General features: G+C 32.9%; 5 protein-coding genes across 6 annotated transcripts; 2 read left to right on the top strand and 3 right to left on the bottom strand.

Moving 5' to 3' along the window:
• The first annotated feature begins 145 nt into the window (after positions 1 to 145).
• LOC128393441 (protein-L-isoaspartate O-methyltransferase domain-containing protein 2-like) lies at positions 146 to 2,177 on the top strand. Of its 2 annotated transcripts, none has more exons than XM_053353626.1 (3): positions 146 to 361; positions 823 to 1,525; positions 1,608 to 2,177. In XM_053353626.1, the coding sequence occupies exons 2-3, from the start codon at positions 838 to 840 to the stop codon at positions 1,754 to 1,756; spliced, it is 837 nt and encodes a 278-aa protein (XP_053209601.1). In that variant the 5' UTR covers positions 146 to 361; positions 823 to 837; the 3' UTR covers positions 1,757 to 2,177. The 2 variants fall into 2 exon arrangements, with proteins under 2 accessions (XP_053209601.1, XP_053209600.1); XM_053353625.1 differs by having other exon boundaries at positions 147 to 361; positions 748 to 1,525.
• Positions 2,178 to 2,224: 47 nt separating this feature from the next.
• LOC128393440 (NAD-dependent protein deacylase-like) lies at positions 2,225 to 4,031 on the bottom strand. Its single transcript, XM_053353624.1, has one exon. The coding sequence runs from the start codon at positions 3,446 to 3,448 to the stop codon at positions 2,489 to 2,491; it is 960 nt and encodes a 319-aa protein (XP_053209599.1). The 5' UTR covers positions 3,449 to 4,031; the 3' UTR covers positions 2,225 to 2,488.
• A 2,310-nt stretch (positions 4,032 to 6,341) lies between these two features.
• On the top strand, positions 6,342 to 6,964 carry LOC128393271 (uncharacterized). The gene is made up of 2 exons (XM_053353411.1): positions 6,342 to 6,498; positions 6,584 to 6,964. The coding sequence occupies exons 1-2, from the start codon at positions 6,487 to 6,489 to the stop codon at positions 6,824 to 6,826; spliced, it is 255 nt and encodes an 84-aa protein (XP_053209386.1). The 5' UTR covers positions 6,342 to 6,486; the 3' UTR covers positions 6,827 to 6,964.
• A 2,366-nt stretch (positions 6,965 to 9,330) lies between these two features.
• On the bottom strand, positions 9,331 to 9,690 carry LOC128393753 (ATP-dependent DNA helicase PIF1-like). Its single transcript, XM_053353968.1, has one exon. The coding sequence runs from the start codon at positions 9,688 to 9,690 to the stop codon at positions 9,331 to 9,333; it is 360 nt and encodes a 119-aa protein (XP_053209943.1).
• A 77-nt stretch (positions 9,691 to 9,767) lies between these two features.
• LOC128393748 (uncharacterized) lies at positions 9,768 to 11,485 on the bottom strand. The gene is made up of 2 exons (XM_053353964.1): positions 11,374 to 11,485; positions 9,768 to 10,321 (listed from the first exon to the last, which is right to left on the bottom strand). The coding sequence occupies exons 1-2, from the start codon at positions 11,483 to 11,485 to the stop codon at positions 9,768 to 9,770; spliced, it is 666 nt and encodes a 221-aa protein (XP_053209939.1).
• Positions 11,486 to 16,637: the final 5,152 nt, after the last annotated feature.

The following is a 16,637-nucleotide window of genomic DNA, read 5'->3' as shown; positions in this document are numbered from 1 at the left end:
CAAAAGTTTTGAGTCAAAACTATTAAATAATAATAAAAAGAATAAAAAAGTTCTCATAGTTAGAAAATCGATTGACCAATAGATGGCAGCACAATCGAAGAGTTTACATTGTTACCATGACGATCTCTTTGTTATTGTTGTGTTTTCGTTTTCTTATCATTTCTTTTGAAGCTTTTTGATTTAACTTTTGATTAACTTTCTTTTTTTTTGTGAATCTATTTGACAATTAAAGATATTCGTTTAAACCATGATTACCAATTGATCTAATACATCTAATCGAATTGTTTGTATCTCAGATCGTATTTTCCAAATCTCCACCTTCACCTGGTTTCATTTCTAATTTTTTCTTTTCTCAAACAAGGTAAGCTTTTTTTCTTAATTAATTAATGAACTGATTTTTCTGACTCATTTTCTTTTGGTTGGTTAATCATCAATTCCTCTTCTGAACGATCTATTCTATTCTCTTTAAATGTTTCTTAAAAACTTTGGATGGTAACAATTTGAAATTTTCTCTCTCACTAAAGTTGATCCTTCTCTCTCTTTGTCTTATTAAATAATTTCATCATTGTCACTGAATTACAACGTAATAATTTTCCTTCAACAATTAATAGCTATTTTCCTATTTTCTCTTGTTAATTGTCATTTTATTATCAAGAGTTTTTACTTTCTTCATCTATTCACAAGGTGTGCAACTTTGACTATCATAATTAATTGAGTTTCTTTCTCTTTTCCCCTCAACAATTAAAGTATCTTATCTATCAATTGTTGAAATATATTATCACCAATCAAGTAAACATAATATCTGCTTTCGACTAAAAATAGAGCCAAGAAAAAGCCATGGGAGGTGCAGTCAGTGCTGGTGAAGATAACGATGCTTTAGTTGATAATTTGGTCTCTGCTGATATCATCCGATCCAAAGAGATTGAGCAAATCTTCCGTGCCGTTGATAGAGGCCACTATTATCCCGAAAGGTTCAAAGAAGATGCTTATAGAGATTCAGCATGGAAAGACGGTAATCTTCACCTCTCCGCTCCGTGTATCTATTCAGAGGTCATGGAACATCTCGACCTAAAGCCAGGTCTTTCTTTCCTTAACATGGGCTCAGGTACAGGTTATCTTTCAACGATGGTGGGTCTTGCCTTGGGCCATTCTGGTATCAACCATGGGATCGAGTTACACCAAAGTGTCGTTGATTATGCTTACCAAAAACTTGACGAATTTAAATCAAAATTATCTACCTCAGATTTCTGTGAGCCAACATTTGTTGTCGGCAATTGTTTAAAAGTTGATCCATCTACCATGAGACTATATGATCGAGTCTATTGTGGGGCCGCTGTATCGGAAAAAGATGAACTGTACATGAGACGATTCCTGAAAATCAATGGATCACTAGTGATGCCATTAAATGATCAACTCGTAGTTATGACTCGATTCTCAGAAAATGGATTTTCTAAAAATTATTTTTACGCGGTTTCTTTTGCATCGCTATTACGACCTTCTCCCGAAGATCCAATGGTCAAACTACGTAAGTACAATTATCGAAACAATTTAAACTTTTAGCTAATCCGCCATCTTTTTCTCATCATTTTCTTTTAAAAACAATTTAGCGGAAATGAGTCCAATGAAATTAAAGGAAATTTGTCATAAGAAAGTGAAAGGATTGATCAATTTAAAGCGTTGCCTGGAAGACGAGGATTGGGCTGAAAGTCCTGAGAAGCGACTGTTCACTTACTACAATTTATTAGATGGAAAATGAATCCAAATTAAATCATCAAAGTGACAATTTAAATTGATCAAAATTTAAAACACCAACATTTTCATCAACTTTAAATCACTTGAACTGGATTTCTTTTGAAAGAAAACAAATCAATCTCTTTTTCATCCATTTAAACATTGGCTTAATTAAATTATTAATAATCTGTTCGTTTTTTTTACGCTCAACAATCATCAACAATTAAGGGAAAGAAAAGCTAAATCACAACTTCCATTATCCCAGGATATAAAATTAACTTGGTTTTGAATATCTTAATCACTGGTTTAATTACTCACATTGTCCATGTTTTTTTTTGTCGTCTTGTTAATTAACTAACAGTTGAATTGTTAATAGCTGATTAATTACTTATAATCGTTTTTGTATAACTTATTTTCCATGTTTATAAAGTTACTTTCTCTCCTTTCGCTTGACGATATACATTGTTGTTATCACGATAAAATTAACAAACAATTTAAACAAATAGAAATTGATTAATAGAAAATAATAGAAGTGACAAGAAGCAATTAAGGAATAGAAGAAAAAAATAGAAAAGCGGAAAACAAATCCACAATTAGCACTTGTGTACTTGTTGGAAGTCATTTATCACCGATCAAGTTGATAGGCGATTGATATGGCAATTTAAGGAAGATGATTAGTGTTAATTATTCACCAATAGATTATTGTTATAGTTGATCATCTGAGAATTGATTTGGATTCATTTATTGCTTATTATGGTCATGGTGCTAAGGCGGCAGGAAGTGTTTTCCCACAGGGACCTTGGAAGTGGAAACCGAAATCATTGGTGGCACTTGTTTCTTCAATGTTGAATTCAGCCACGGGTACACCTCGGGCTGCAGCCGATGGGGCCAATGATGCTGCTGGATAGACCGCTGAGGAAGTACCGATAACCAGAACCAGGTCACATTGAGTGAGTTGTTGTTCAGCGAGACGGAGATCAGACTCGTGAAGTGATTCATTGAACCAGACAACGTTAGGCCTAAGGAGACCATGACAGCCTGGCTTTTTACAATGAGGAAGTTGATCAATTTTAATAACCGATTCCATGGTATCGGCATCTGGGCTACCTTTTCCTCGAAGGGCCTCACAAATGGGCGAATCATAATTGGCCGAGACATCACCACACTTTAAACATCGAGTTTTAAACAGTGTCCCATGAAGTTCAATTACATTGCTACTGCCCGCTTTCCGATGGAGCTCATCAATGTTTTGAGTAATAATGACCAGTTTCCGTCCTTCTTGGGCCAATCGGGTCTCGGCTTCAGCCAGAGCAATATGAGCGGCATTTGGTGATTTTGTTAGAACCACTTCCCGACGGTATGAATAAAATTCCCAGACCAATGATGGATTACGTTCAAAAGCCGATGGAGTAGCCAATTCGGTGGCTCGATAGGTTCTCCATAGGCCACCCGATCCTCTAAAAGTTGGAACACCCGATTCAGCTGATATTCCAGCACCAGTTATGGCGACTATATGTTTAGACTGACCGAAAATGGAACGAAATTTGGTTAAATCACTTGAAGGTCTCATTTGATTTCTACCAGACATATTAAACCACAGAGATGATTCTAGAAGACGACGAGATGAAGACAAAGAGGAAAATTTCCTGGTAACCAATCCATTGGGAGAAAATAACAATCGTGAAGAGAGACAAAGGGAGAAAGATGAAAACAACATGAAAGAAACAGAAAAGAAAACACAAAAAAAAAGGTAAACAAAACGAGGAAAAAATTCACAGAAAGAAAAGAACAGGTTAACACAGAGAACAAGAGTGTACACAGCTGACAATTAGAATTTATTATCAATTATTGATCAAAGAAAATAATTAGTTAACAACAAGCAATTAAAAAAGAAAAGCAAAGTCTATGGTAACTAAAGTGAGAAATTTTTACTTTGCAAAAGGTGAAAATGATTGTCACAGAAAACGAAAAACAAATCAAGTGGTTTTACTGATTAATTTAATTGTACTTTCTTTCTCACGTGTGAATCTACAACAATCAACGAGAACATGAGAGAAATTGATTAATCAATGATTATCAATGAAACCGATAATCAATAAATGAGATTAGCCAGAAAATAAACATTGGACAGAAAAAGTAAAAATCAACAACTTTTTTCCTCTTCAACTTTGGTGAGGGAAAATTAAAAATCAATAAGAAATTCAATCTAACCTTAAAATGAGAACAATTAAGTTTATTGATTAACCACAATAAACGTAAAATTAACTTGTTCCAATGTAATTTTGATATTCGATAATATTATCAAGAAAAAAAAGAAGAAAAAATTTGAATTGTTTTGTTTTCTTCTTCTACAAACGAATCATTAATACGTTACAACGTTTACGATTTAATTGTGGAAATGAATCGTGAGCATCTTCCAATGTTACCTGGGCAAAGATGGAGTCGCACAAAATGATGATGAAGAAGAGAAGGAGAGAGAGAGAGAGAGAGTGAGAGGGAGGGGAGAGATTCAAGTCCTTGGTTGTTACCCTACAATTGATATAATCATGAGAATTGAGGCAAAGGAAAGAGAAGAAAAAATTTTCCTTGAATAAACCTTGAAACCAGAGGATTCATCCTTGGAACTCATGATGTGACCCTGGAATCAACTGAATTAACCTCCATTTGCTGTAAACCCTTTCGTTTGTACCAATTTAGCACAAATTTCATGAAATTCAGGCCTTAACAGGCTCTCTAGTAACCAAAGGATTCAAAGCAAATCAACTCTCTCAGTTCCTCCTTCGTCCTCTCTCAGTTAACTAACATGGTAATTATGACGATATTTTCAAGTTTCAATTACCTTTCATTTTTCAAGATGAACAAGATGATGATAACCTTCATTATAAATATGAAAGCGTAGTAACAAAATCAAGGTGATGAGTTTCAAGTAATTGTGGTTAAAGGATGAACGATAAAATTACATAGGGATGATAAAGATGAAGATGAACTTGGAAAAAGTTTCTTTCTTCTTTCTCTCTCTCTTTCATTTTTCTTTCTTTTCCTTTTTCTCTTTCTATTCTGATTCTGTTTCTCATTCTTTTTTCGATTTCTTCTTATTCAATCGATAATCTCTTTCGCTCTTTCGCTCTTTCGAACATCTCTCTGTCTTTTATATCTTTCTTATCGTTCTTTTCGTCCTTGACCTTGAAAACCATGTCATTGACTGATTCTGTGCCTAATACATTGTTTTTTCTCACTTGGTAACCTTGATAACTTGGAAAGAGTAAAAAATAACCAAAGGAAACCTTGAATTCACTTGGTTACCTTTGCTTTGGCCTCAAAACACCTCACATTTACCTTGATTCAACTGATCCCATCTTACAAATGACCTTCTTCACTTTATCATCATCCTCATCCTCATCTTCATCATCATCGTCATCATCTCTCTCCTCTGTATCTACCCAAGCCTATGATAAGATTTCAAGATCACTTTTTATTACATTTGCATTAACCATTGATTGTTGATGTTTTATCATTTCCATTTAATTATTGTGATGATAAGATATTAAATAGATTCACAATTTAAACGTTAATTTACTTTTAGTTGGCGCATGAATTTGATCAACAATTAACAAAAGATTGAATAGCAAGTAATCAACAATGCAAGTAATCAACATTTTCAATACTCTTTTATTAATATTTCAATGGTGATTTTTTATTCTGTTTAATTGATATATTATTGTATTAATTAATTTTTTATATTCACAAAACATTTAAAATGAACTCAATCAAATATTATTAATATTGATAGTTATGAATTTAATTATTTAGATTCAATTAGTTCAACAATTAATAACAATCAATATTAAAACAAATAATCAGTGGTTAGTTTTTTCATTAACTCATTTTTCAATAATCAATTAGCTAATTCACTAGTAAATCAATGATTAACGATTTATTGATTACAATGTATAATGAATGAGAAAAGCAAAAAGATTTTTTGATATCTCGTCTTAATTAATTTGAAATCCATTAATAAATTAATCCAATTTCAACTACATGTGGTTCTTTGGCTTATAAGCAATTGACAGTTGGGTATTTATTCAGACAATTTAATTTTGATGAACAGAATTAAAATAATCAATTGTGATTAAAGTTAAAATTTGTCCCAAAATTATCACGGGAAGTCCGTCTTTGAGCAACAATACAATGTAGAATTACCCAACTGACCAGTTGTAATTTAAAAGTACATTAAATTGTTAGCATTTGATTAGTATAAATAATGATCATAATATGTTGCAATATAATGAAAAAAGTTACATAACAATCAGTTAATTTAATTTTATTACATTGGTCAAATACTATTAGTACTTAAATAACGTTACATGTATGGTGAGTAATTTGATTTTGAAGTACAATCAGTTAGTTGGTCAATGGCAATTTTGACAATTAGGTTTTTGATTGAGAATTGGGATAACCCAATCTTATGATTGTTGTAATTACAATAACACTTAAATTAAACTCAAATGTAAAGTCAATTTGTGAGAAAAATACATCATGTAATTAACTGATTGTTGTGGTTGATTGATAGATAATGATGGTTGTTGTTGACGATGTCCAATGGGCCTGGCAATCGAAAGGGATGAACACTGCCAAAATTAGATATAAAAGTAACATTGATTCAGTTCCAAGTTAATTGTTAAGTTGATTTCACTCAGATCAAGTTGATTATCGATCCTCATTTCTTCAAACTTTAATTTCACCATTCAAGTTAAAATGAATCTTTTGGTAAGTAAATTGGTGCTGATACTTTTTACTAATTTTCGTTAATTTTGTGCTCATCTTTTCTTCAATTCTAATTGTTACAATCCAGTTACCATTCACATTCATCGTACTTTTAATTGTTGCTCTAAGTGATGCTGGACATAAGCATAAACACTTTAGTAAACATTTCCATAAGAGGCCAGCTCATGTCATCCATTTTCCAGTAGTGGTCAAGCCTAAACCTGCTTTCTTCCATGGACACAAGTTCAAACATGGTGGATTCGGACACGGAGGAGGATATGGAGGTGGACATGGAGGTGGATGGAAAAAGGGATGGAAACATCATGGTTAATCTTTCAAGCGATTAATCAACAGTTTCGATTGGAACTTTTTTCCTTGATAAACTTTCACCTTTCGTTTTTTTTGTGTACTTTTTCATATCTTCAACTGATCCTTCCGACTGATTAAAAGTTCAATTGATTTACTTTAATTTAATTCTTCTAATTATTCAAGTGATACTTTTTCAATCAGTGTTAACAATTAAAGTTAATTGTTTCATGAAAAGTTTTGTTTACTTTTGTATCGCCATCTGGTGAGAGTTTGACTAACTATTATGAGATTAACTCGTAATATCAAAATCGGAACTGATTTTAATTTGATTATTACGTTTTAATTTAATTGTTCACACGATACCATAGATTATTTGGATTTGTTTCCGGTGTCAAGGAATCCTCATTGAAAAGTACAAAACCAATTCTGAGAGCAACAACAATTGACAAAAGTACAACAACTGAACCAAAGGGACAATTAATTGGACAAAAATCAAAGTAAATGATATTTGATCAGAATTAGTTGTTGACTTGGATTTTTGCACTCAAATTTAAACTAGATAACAATTAAAGGATTAAACAATTAATTGACAAGAGGAAAAATGTAATCACTCAGCCTAATAATCTTGATTTGAAAGTTTAACAATCACAAAGAAAGATCACAATTTACTATTTCCAATTTTCTAATCGATATAAATTATTGTGAATTTAAAACTTAAATTAGTGTTACAATTGGTGTCATTATAAAATCTCAGAGTTAATCAGTTGGTAGTTGATTTGATTTGTGTAATTTTCGTGACATTTTCATTCAAGTTTCAAGTCATTTACTTGATTAACATTCATTTAATTATCATTAAGTGACTTCCACCGATTCTTTGGTTGAAAGGAAAGTTGAACAATCCACTGGCTTCAATTTGCCACTTTCACTTTCCACAAACATTTGCCTGTTAATTCATGACAAACAGAAAGTTCATTTCTCCATTCCCACTGAATTTTCCAGTTGAATTGGTTCCTGAAACTTTGAAAAGTTAACTGAATCATCTTAATGCTCTTTGTCAACAAAATCAGTATCATGAAAACTTTGGTAAGTCTTGAAACCCTTCAGACGAAAGTAACGGTTTTTTTATGTTACCAAAATCGTTGATGGAAACTACTTGAGGACATCAGTTGAATCTGAATTATCTCAAATCAGCATCTATCATGTTCACTTGATTATTATAGTGTGAACCAAATAATAGATGACATGTGTGTGGTGGACATTTATTTTACTATCGTAATTAATTTCATCGTTTTTATGTCTTTTTATTTCTTTCGTCTGTATTAGGTTTTCATCTTGTCATTAATTGTCCTTCTCGACTCATTCCAACTCACTGAAAGTAAATTTTTACGAGGATATAAGAAACTTTTCGCACCTTATTATGGTCATGGTTACTATTCAAATTACCATTACGTCCCTCACTATTATCCATATTATTACCGTCCATTTTATCATCATTATGGTTATGGTCATCATTGGGGCTATGGAGGAGGTTGGCATCATGGACGATGATAAATTGATCCAACTTTTAGCTAAAAACACAACCATGATACATAAGCAATATTGTAATGAATTCTGAAGATTAATTTTTCAGATCTTTTTTAATCTTCAGATTTCACTTGATGAAAACGACGACGAAAAGTTATGAATTATCTTCCATCGCATTTTTGTTATGATTTGATTATTTTTCGCAATAAAGCTGAAAAAATGTTTATTAAAAATTAAAAATTACTTTCGTTCATTCAACGAATCAAACATTTCTTGTTTATATTGAAAAATTGACTCAGGTCAATATATTACTAGGTTTTATTTTCTCATCTCATGAATTATCCAAGAGTGTTTCTGCTGAGTATCAAAGAAATTGATTTAATTAATTAACTTTAGGTTTAATTGTCGTATTAATGTATCATAGCCACTTTGATAACTTTGATAAGTGGCTAATCGGCTAATAGTCAGCTAATGATTCAAAATTTTCATCTTTAGCCGGCTAATGAAATCCTCACTCACTTCGGTATCTAAATTTGATTGATGAATCAAACTGATCATTGAGTTAAATGTTAAGATTCGGATTGAAACATTGATTAACTTGTTCACTTCAACCAATCAAAGAGTATAGTGTTGCCGTGAGAATCGAGAATCATGAATCAACAACACAATAATTAAAATATTAATCAAAATATTATTAAAATAATCAAAGTAGTCTGTTTTCATGTTCATCTTCACAATTTCTTTTTAATCTAGTTTTGTTGCAAAGGCAGTGACGTCTGAGCGTGAGTATGCTTCAAGTGGAAAAGTTATAATAATAAGAAAGAGTTTCTTAGCCGTCAGATGACGTTACCATCTTACACCACGGGGAGGTGAAACTCATGTAAAGCAAAAAATACATACTCACATAACCAAAAAAAGTCAAGCCGATTCCAAGTCCGAGTGGTACATGGGTATAGATTATTCATACATAAATAGATATATCAATTTATAAAAGAGCTTAGATCATAAAAGATTTACAGATGGAATGTACGCTAGTCTATCTTTTAACATTTGGGATTGTGGAATTCTATCGATGCGATCTTTAGCAAAGTATTGTTGGATAGCTAAATCCGTTATTTTTCGTACACGACTCAATCCAACATAAGACAAACCAATAGAGTGTTCACGTGAGCCAATATCGATAACAGCATTATCTAGTATTAATCTCTGTGCTTTGTGAATTGTCATAGCAAAGGCTAAATTAAGAGGCAACTGTTTACGTGAGCATTCAATGCCATTATCAATCCATCTAGCTTCAACAGGTATAATCGGAAAAGCTTCATCATCGAAATTACTTCCTAAGTATCTATCAAACTTAACCATGACAACTCTGGGTAAAGATTTTGGGCGACGTCCTTGTTCATAGATTATATCAGTTACCGTACCAAGTGATTTATTAGCTAAACCACCCTTAAATTTCTTCTAAGCGTAACTCTTGTATTTATAGAAATATTTAACACTGGCTCTAGGCAAGATGCTTGACATTCAGGCCCATTTGCTGCGGTTGCAAGGTTGTGTTCTGCTTTTATTTCAGCGACAGGAAATCCAGGTGAATGCAGGTATGCGACATTTCTCTCCTTGACTAACTCATTTGTTGAAAATAGATACATGGAATCTTTAAATGACTCTCTGTCTTCAACCGATAAAAGATTGATTCTCCTGGTCATCAATAAATCGTAATTTACATCAGAAATACGACCGAGAGCTAGTTCATCTAACAAATTACGAAAAGCTATCTGCTCATCTCCTGCTTGTCGGACGCATGTTGTCAATTTGAATGTTTTTAGTATTGAAGAGAAGAGGAGCGCACCTAATATCGCTTCTGGTAGATAATTTCTGCTATTGTAAACCGGTGGATCCAAAACGGGAGGCAATTGTTGCAAATCTCCAAGAAAATAAACACATAGACCTCCAAAAGCTTCGTTTACACCTGTAGCCTCTTTACACCTTGTATCTATGTACAAAAATGATTTCAAGCCAATCATTGAAACTTCATCGAATATAAAAAACTTAACATGTTCCATTTTTTCTTTCTTCCTTTCTCTATCTCTATCTCTATCTCTATCTCTATCTCTATCTCTATCTCTATCTCTATCTCTATCTCTATCTCTATCTCTATCTCTATCTCTATCTCTATCTCTATCTCTTATTCTTTCTTTTTATTCAAAATATAAATTTAGTATGAAAAACCTTTGGTTCTGATCAGGTTTTGGTTGATTGATGTTGATGATGATTATGTTTATGATGATGATGATGATAATAATAATAATTGTTGAGTTGGCAACCAAACATTTGCAAACTCAACATCTAAATTAAGATGAGGATGCTGATGATGAAAATAACTAAAAATTGTAATCAGTTAGTGTAGGGATCTCACCCAACAACAATAAAAGTACATATATTAATTACAACAGTGAAGGTGACTTCAAGGTCTACAATAATAATAATAATAAGAATAATAATAATGTTGAAGATGATGGTGATAAAAAATATAATTATCTTTTATTAAATAAAGTTTTATTTAAAACTGAAAGTTTCTGATCATTAGATGGCACTACTTTTTTGACGTCGTCATGGTAATCAGCTGTGAGTGCCATCTAGTGTGAATAGAAATTATTAATTTTCGGGGGGTGGGCCAATCATCACCAAAAACTATATGGGTGACCACACTCATAATTTGGATCTATCCTGAAAATTTGGTGAAAATCGAACTAAAATTGCGATCGCTATCGTTTAGCGCAGAGTTTTTTTCGATGTATAGTCTTCGCTTCGCCAAGAAGAAGGATGCCATCAACCATTTAGAGAATGCAATTCCAGCTTTGTTTGTTGCGAATGCAAAGAGAGATTCAAACCATTGTCTACACTGGAAATGCATTATGGTGACAATTGTCTAACAGTTGAAGTGGTAGATGAACTCTTTGAAAACTACCAAAAATTTTCAGAGTAAACCTCGAGACAATCTCTATCAAAAAAGATCATCAAAGAATTCTAAAGATTACACTGTACATCTATTTTTGTGCAATTTTAAATATTTTGATGTTTTTGATATTTTATTGGAGGATCGAGGGTGCTTTCGGCCGTCTTTTGAGACAATCTCTTGAGAGTCATTTGTTGTCATTTTTAAAGATTCATTTGAAAATGTTATTAATTTTTCACTTTGATTGTTTAACTGCTACGTTGATTAAGGATAGACAATTAAAGATTCAGTAGTTGTAATCAAAAATTGATAAGTAAAAAACAAAGTGAAAGGTCAATTGTAATGCACTGAGAGTGAAAATGATTTACTGTTTCTATCCGTTGATTATTACCATAATCACCATTGTCATTACCTTTGTATTAATTGATCATTAATTAGTTGATCATCATATTGATTGATACAAATTTATATACATTATTATATAAGCGTAATCGTAATTGTAAAGGACTTAAAGTTAATTATGTCAATCAGGAAAAAAGGTTAATTAACATTAAACTTTTTTTGAGTAAAAATTGATTTTGTTGCTTCAAATACAACAGCAAAAAAATAGTTAATTGTTGATTGTGTAACAATTAAAGAATGATTATCAATGGAAAATGTTAGTTTGGTAATCAGAAACAATTCTGATCACGATTAGTTGTTGACTGTAACTAACGTTGTAGTGATTATGTTTGTAGATTTGGGATTAATTCATCACGATAATTATCATGATAATACTACAGATGATCAAGAAATCGAGTTTTTTTCATTTTGTTCATGTTGAGCTTTAGGTCAATCTGGTTACTTTGAATCTAGTTGTCACGAATAAATTGTGACGAACCACGAAGATGAAAAACATTGAGACCCCTTTGATGATTACTCAAAGGAAAATCTAATCTTTTCATTTTATTCTCATTTCTTAAATACTACATTTTGTTATCTAATATTTTGATAATTAAAGGTTAATTGGTATTAGGTGGGGGGTTTTGTAAACTAATCTAAATGATTAATTTTATCATTTATATGATGGGATTTGTCTGGAGGTGAAACCAATGACATTAGAAATCAACCCGTTTTTAATTATTTTATTACACTAGTTTTATCTTTTTCTTTTCTGGTTATTAAAGGTAACTAATCTTTAACAACACTTTAATAAGCAAGGAAAGTATAATTAATACTACTATATAGTAGTAATAATAATATGCCACCTCTGTCACACCAATTTACTCTTTCTCTTTCTCTTACTCTCTCACCATCATTTGATGAAGGACCGAAAATAAAAATACATATATTAAAATGATCAAATTCAATATAATTTAATTATAATTTGATTAAACCATCAGTCATGATTTCACCGAAATCATAAACTGGCCGATACTAAATCTAAATGATAATAATAAATAATTTCAATAATAATAATCAACAATTAATGATAACAGTTAATAAGTTTGATGATTCAAACACCAGTAGTTCAATTAATAATAACATCATTTCAATCATCAAATCTCATTGGATTGAAAATCGTATCAACAATTAGCTAATTGTTTATATTTTGTATTAGCTAAATAAATTTCATATCAATTTGTTCTAATAATTAGATTGTTTAACTCAAATTGTTACCATTCAGGATTGTTATGTTTACATTATGTTACATTTCTTTTCCTCTTTTTAAGGACAATTGAACAATCTGGTGAATAATGAATGGTGAATTGGTGAACAATATAATAACAAGACCTTGATATCATTTGATTTCACGTTTATTTGTATTTTCTAACTAAGTTGAATTGGATTACAAGATTACAAGATTATTAGTCTAACATTAGTGATCATAAAGATTCGGGAAGAGAACAGAAGAAAAGGAAAAGAAAATTTTTGATTGGTTTTGTGGGTTTGCTGGTTGATTTGTATTGGTTGATGGTAATTCGAATTTCTGGTCCATCGATCTCATTAATGGCTTGGATCAACTGTGGATGTTAATAATCTCAGTATGGTAAATTCTCCCTTACTTTTGTTTACATATTCTGAGCATATTTCAGCAAGAGACGGACATGATGGGTGATTGCTCGGATGCCTGAAAGGTTTACCTTTCACCAAACAAGTTCGGCATTCCGGTGTTAATCGACAGAAATACGATTGTCCATGGTATGGTCGATTACATACTGAGCACATATCATCCACCGTACAGTCATGACGCATTCCATCTCCTTCTGGTAAGAATAAATGGCATATCAAGCATTGTTGCCATCCAATTTTGTCTGTGATTTCCGCTCGAGCGTCATTGTTGAGGAATAGAGTAAAATCATTTGCAACAATCAAGCGTCTTTGATTTGATTTGAAGGAAATCAAGTTCCTGCCACCAAATGTATTCAAGGTCTCTTCCCGGGCTGTAATTGTGTTGAAGCCAACATTTTCAATTAAGTCGCTTACAATTTCATCGATCGGTATTTGATTGCCAGTGTATAAGAGATTATATGTCGGGATCGATGTTAATCTGCTGAAGGTCACCTCTTCACAATCATCTAAGCTGTGAATTAAGATCTCCAGAGCTAAGGATTTGTCTCTTAACATTGTGAACCTCATCCCATGTGGTCTCTCATAAACTGTAATACCGGATTGGAGCCAACTCTCAACTGTTTCATTCGAACGAAAGAAAGAATTTATTGTTTCCGTCTGGGATGCCTCTTCCATTTGTAATTTTATCTCCACTAGGGCCAGCGAGGGGTCCATCCGCTTGTTCATTATCTGCAACCGATTTGGATCCCCACGTCGAAAGCCATTGTTGTTGCCAGCAGCCACTTCACAAATTACCATTATATTTTCGCTGGTTGATCACTGATAGTTCACTCAAGGATGCAATGAGAGATTGTAGGATTATGGATGATAAAGATAAACAAGATTAAATAAGATAGTGTAAATAATTCAGGAAATAGTCTGGGGAATAAAGAAAAGAAAAGAAAAACGTGAAAGATTGTTGCTTGGTGTTTGGGGTGTAGGTTATTTGGAAACTGGTGACATCTGGTGGCCAATCATTGTTCTTTCTTGTACAATTTTTGATTCACTAGCTTTCCCGTTGTCCACCATCGGTATGCCTAACATAATTAGACCTTTCAAACCTCTTTTTTTAATTAGTTCTCTTTTCTCTTTCTTGTCATCCTCATCACCAAGAGTAAGCCATTTCTTCATCCACTTAACATCTGGAAAATCATATAGTTGTAAACATTTTCCCTCAAGGCATATTATATTACCATATTGTGAATTCCATCTGTTTCTCAGCACTTTGTGAATAGTTAAAATTACTGCCACTTCACCATCTCCGCTTTCAATCGTTTGTATCTCCAATATTTCCTCCATTTTAAGCTTATACAAGGCCACTAATTTATTTTTTATCTTATCTTTTCTTTGTTCATTTAGAGGTGCCAGAAACCATACCATCACTCTCGACGGGTCACTACCATCCAGAAGTCGAATACCATCAAAATTTATTAACATTTCCAAGGTTAGAGGGTTCATCTTAATTTCACTTCACAAAAACTGTTTTAAGGATTTAACTCACTGTGGTAAACAAAATCAAGCAAGTCAGTGAAGGGAAGGTTACCTTTCATATAGTCTTATTGGCTTCATCTTGGCCCCCTGGTGGAGGAATTTTTCAGCATGTTCTTGATCGAGATGCATCATGATGTTGGAATCCTTTCCTGCAATGTTGTACCTTCCCGAGTTCTTCTTGTTAACTCACTGGTACGAGACGAGGCTCCTCTCAAAGTAAAGGCTCAGGTTCAGCAATTACTTTGTGAGTTCTCTGGCGTAATTGTTCTTCGAGGGAGCACTTGTGTCAAGATAGTTATCGATGATTTGAATTCGGTTCCAAGCGTCTCCCTTAAGCTCAGTTCTTGTGGCTTTGTGGTTCGTCCTGTGGTTGCCCGACAGCCGACCCTTAAATTTCTAATACCCAACAACTTTCCCGGGGGGTGTGAAAGGTTTTTCCATTTCCTTTCTCATAGTTATCCCGATTTTCCCTTCAAGACCAGAAATATCACTCGAGGAAATCAATACATTTCCATAATTCTCGAAGTTTCTTCACTTTACCGAAAGGATTTAAAGTTGCCGTTTATGACCCTTGATGGTTTTATTATTCAGTTTTATGACTGTTTTTCTCTAAAGTGTTGTGACTTTTGTTCCCAATTAGGCCATACTATTGGTAATTGTAATAATACTCATTCACCCCGCTGTGCTCAGTGTGGACAGAGACATACAACCATTCGCTGCCCTTATCGTTTCGATCAAACAAATTGGTTCTGTTTCCGGTGCTGTGTACCCGGACACTCTGCTTTTTTCTACAATTGTCCTGTTTTTCCCGAATCTTATGTCAGCAGATAAGAAAATTTGATCATTTATATGAGTCTATCTTCTTACCTAAGCGTAATCTCGTTTAATTTTTATTTTCATCAGTCTTATTCAAATTGCTCTCAGAGTAAGAACATTAAAAGTTTTACATTTAATTGTTGTAAAAGTTTTACATTTAATTGTTGTAAAAGTTTTACATATAATTGTTGTAAGGTTCAAGGAAGATGTTTGTATACTGATGATTTATTTTTTCCATTTCATTCTTTAGCCTCATCATGTATATTGGGCAATCACTGCAGAAGGCTGAGTGACCTTTCTTTTGGCCATGACAGTTTGGACATACCCAGGATTCCTTTTCGCTAATGGTACATTTACCAGGATGAACACCACTGCAATATGCACAGCATCTTTTAAATTTGCAAACATTGGCTTTGTGATTCCATTGGGAGCAGTTGAGACAAATTATTATGTTAAATTTATCGTAAATTTCTATTTTCTGTAGTCCCGTAGATATTTTGCCACCACTTCTTTCTATTTCAGAGCGTAAGATCGAGTTGATAGAGAGAGCCAGTTTATATCTTCCCCCTCTTAATGCAAAGGTCGATTTCCATTTAATTAAATGTTTTTCTGACCATTTGTTATACCGTATCAGTTGTGTCACAAACTTTTCCGAATTAGTTTCATTTACCTCCGAGTTAAAATAGACGAATATCTGGGGATCTTTTAGTGCTGGGACTTCTACAATCCAATCTGGCCTGTTAATTTGCATTTTAATTTCTTTTATCATTGTTTCGCGAGCTTTTTCAGAGTCAAAGACCAATTTGATACCAAATCTTTGTGGTATGGTTTTTTCTATCAGCATATGGTTTTTTCCCACCTTCTCATAGAGATCCGAGAAGATTCGTTTCGTCGTAAAACCATCAAGTTTTCCTGTCTCATCGGTTATCTTGATGTTCAATGACGGCTTAATTTC

Source organism: Panonychus citri, unplaced genomic scaffold, assembly GCF_014898815.1.
Source record: "Panonychus citri isolate SS breed McGregor unplaced genomic scaffold, ASM1489881v1 Contig00138, whole genome shotgun sequence".
Classification (NCBI taxonomy): domain Eukaryota; kingdom Metazoa; phylum Arthropoda; class Arachnida; order Trombidiformes; family Tetranychidae; genus Panonychus; species Panonychus citri.
The sequence above is the reverse complement of the archived record's forward strand: the minus strand, read 5'-3'. Positions and strand labels throughout refer to the sequence as shown.

Excerpts from the sequence above, each read along its gene's own strand:
- LOC128393748 (XM_053353964.1), bottom strand. The coding sequence starts at position 11,485 with ATGACAACAAATGACTCTCAAGAGATTGTCTCAAAAGACGGCCGAAAG. Across the intron at positions 10,322-11,373 it reads AAAATTGCACAAAAATAGAT|ATACAAGGTGTAAAGAGGCT; the intron begins GTACAGTGTAAT and ends TTTTGTACATAG.
- LOC128393753 (XM_053353968.1), bottom strand. The coding sequence starts at position 9,690 with ATGGTTAAGTTTGATAGATACTTAGGAAGTAATTTCGATGATGAAGCT.
- LOC128393440 (XM_053353624.1), bottom strand. The coding sequence starts at position 3,448 with ATGTTGTTTTCATCTTTCTCCCTTTGTCTCTCTTCACGATTGTTATTT.
- LOC128393441 (XM_053353626.1), top strand. The coding sequence starts at position 838 with ATGGGAGGTGCAGTCAGTGCTGGTGAAGATAACGATGCTTTAGTTGAT. Across the intron at positions 1,526-1,607 it reads AGATCCAATGGTCAAACTAC|CGGAAATGAGTCCAATGAAA; the intron begins GTAAGTACAATT and ends AAAACAATTTAG.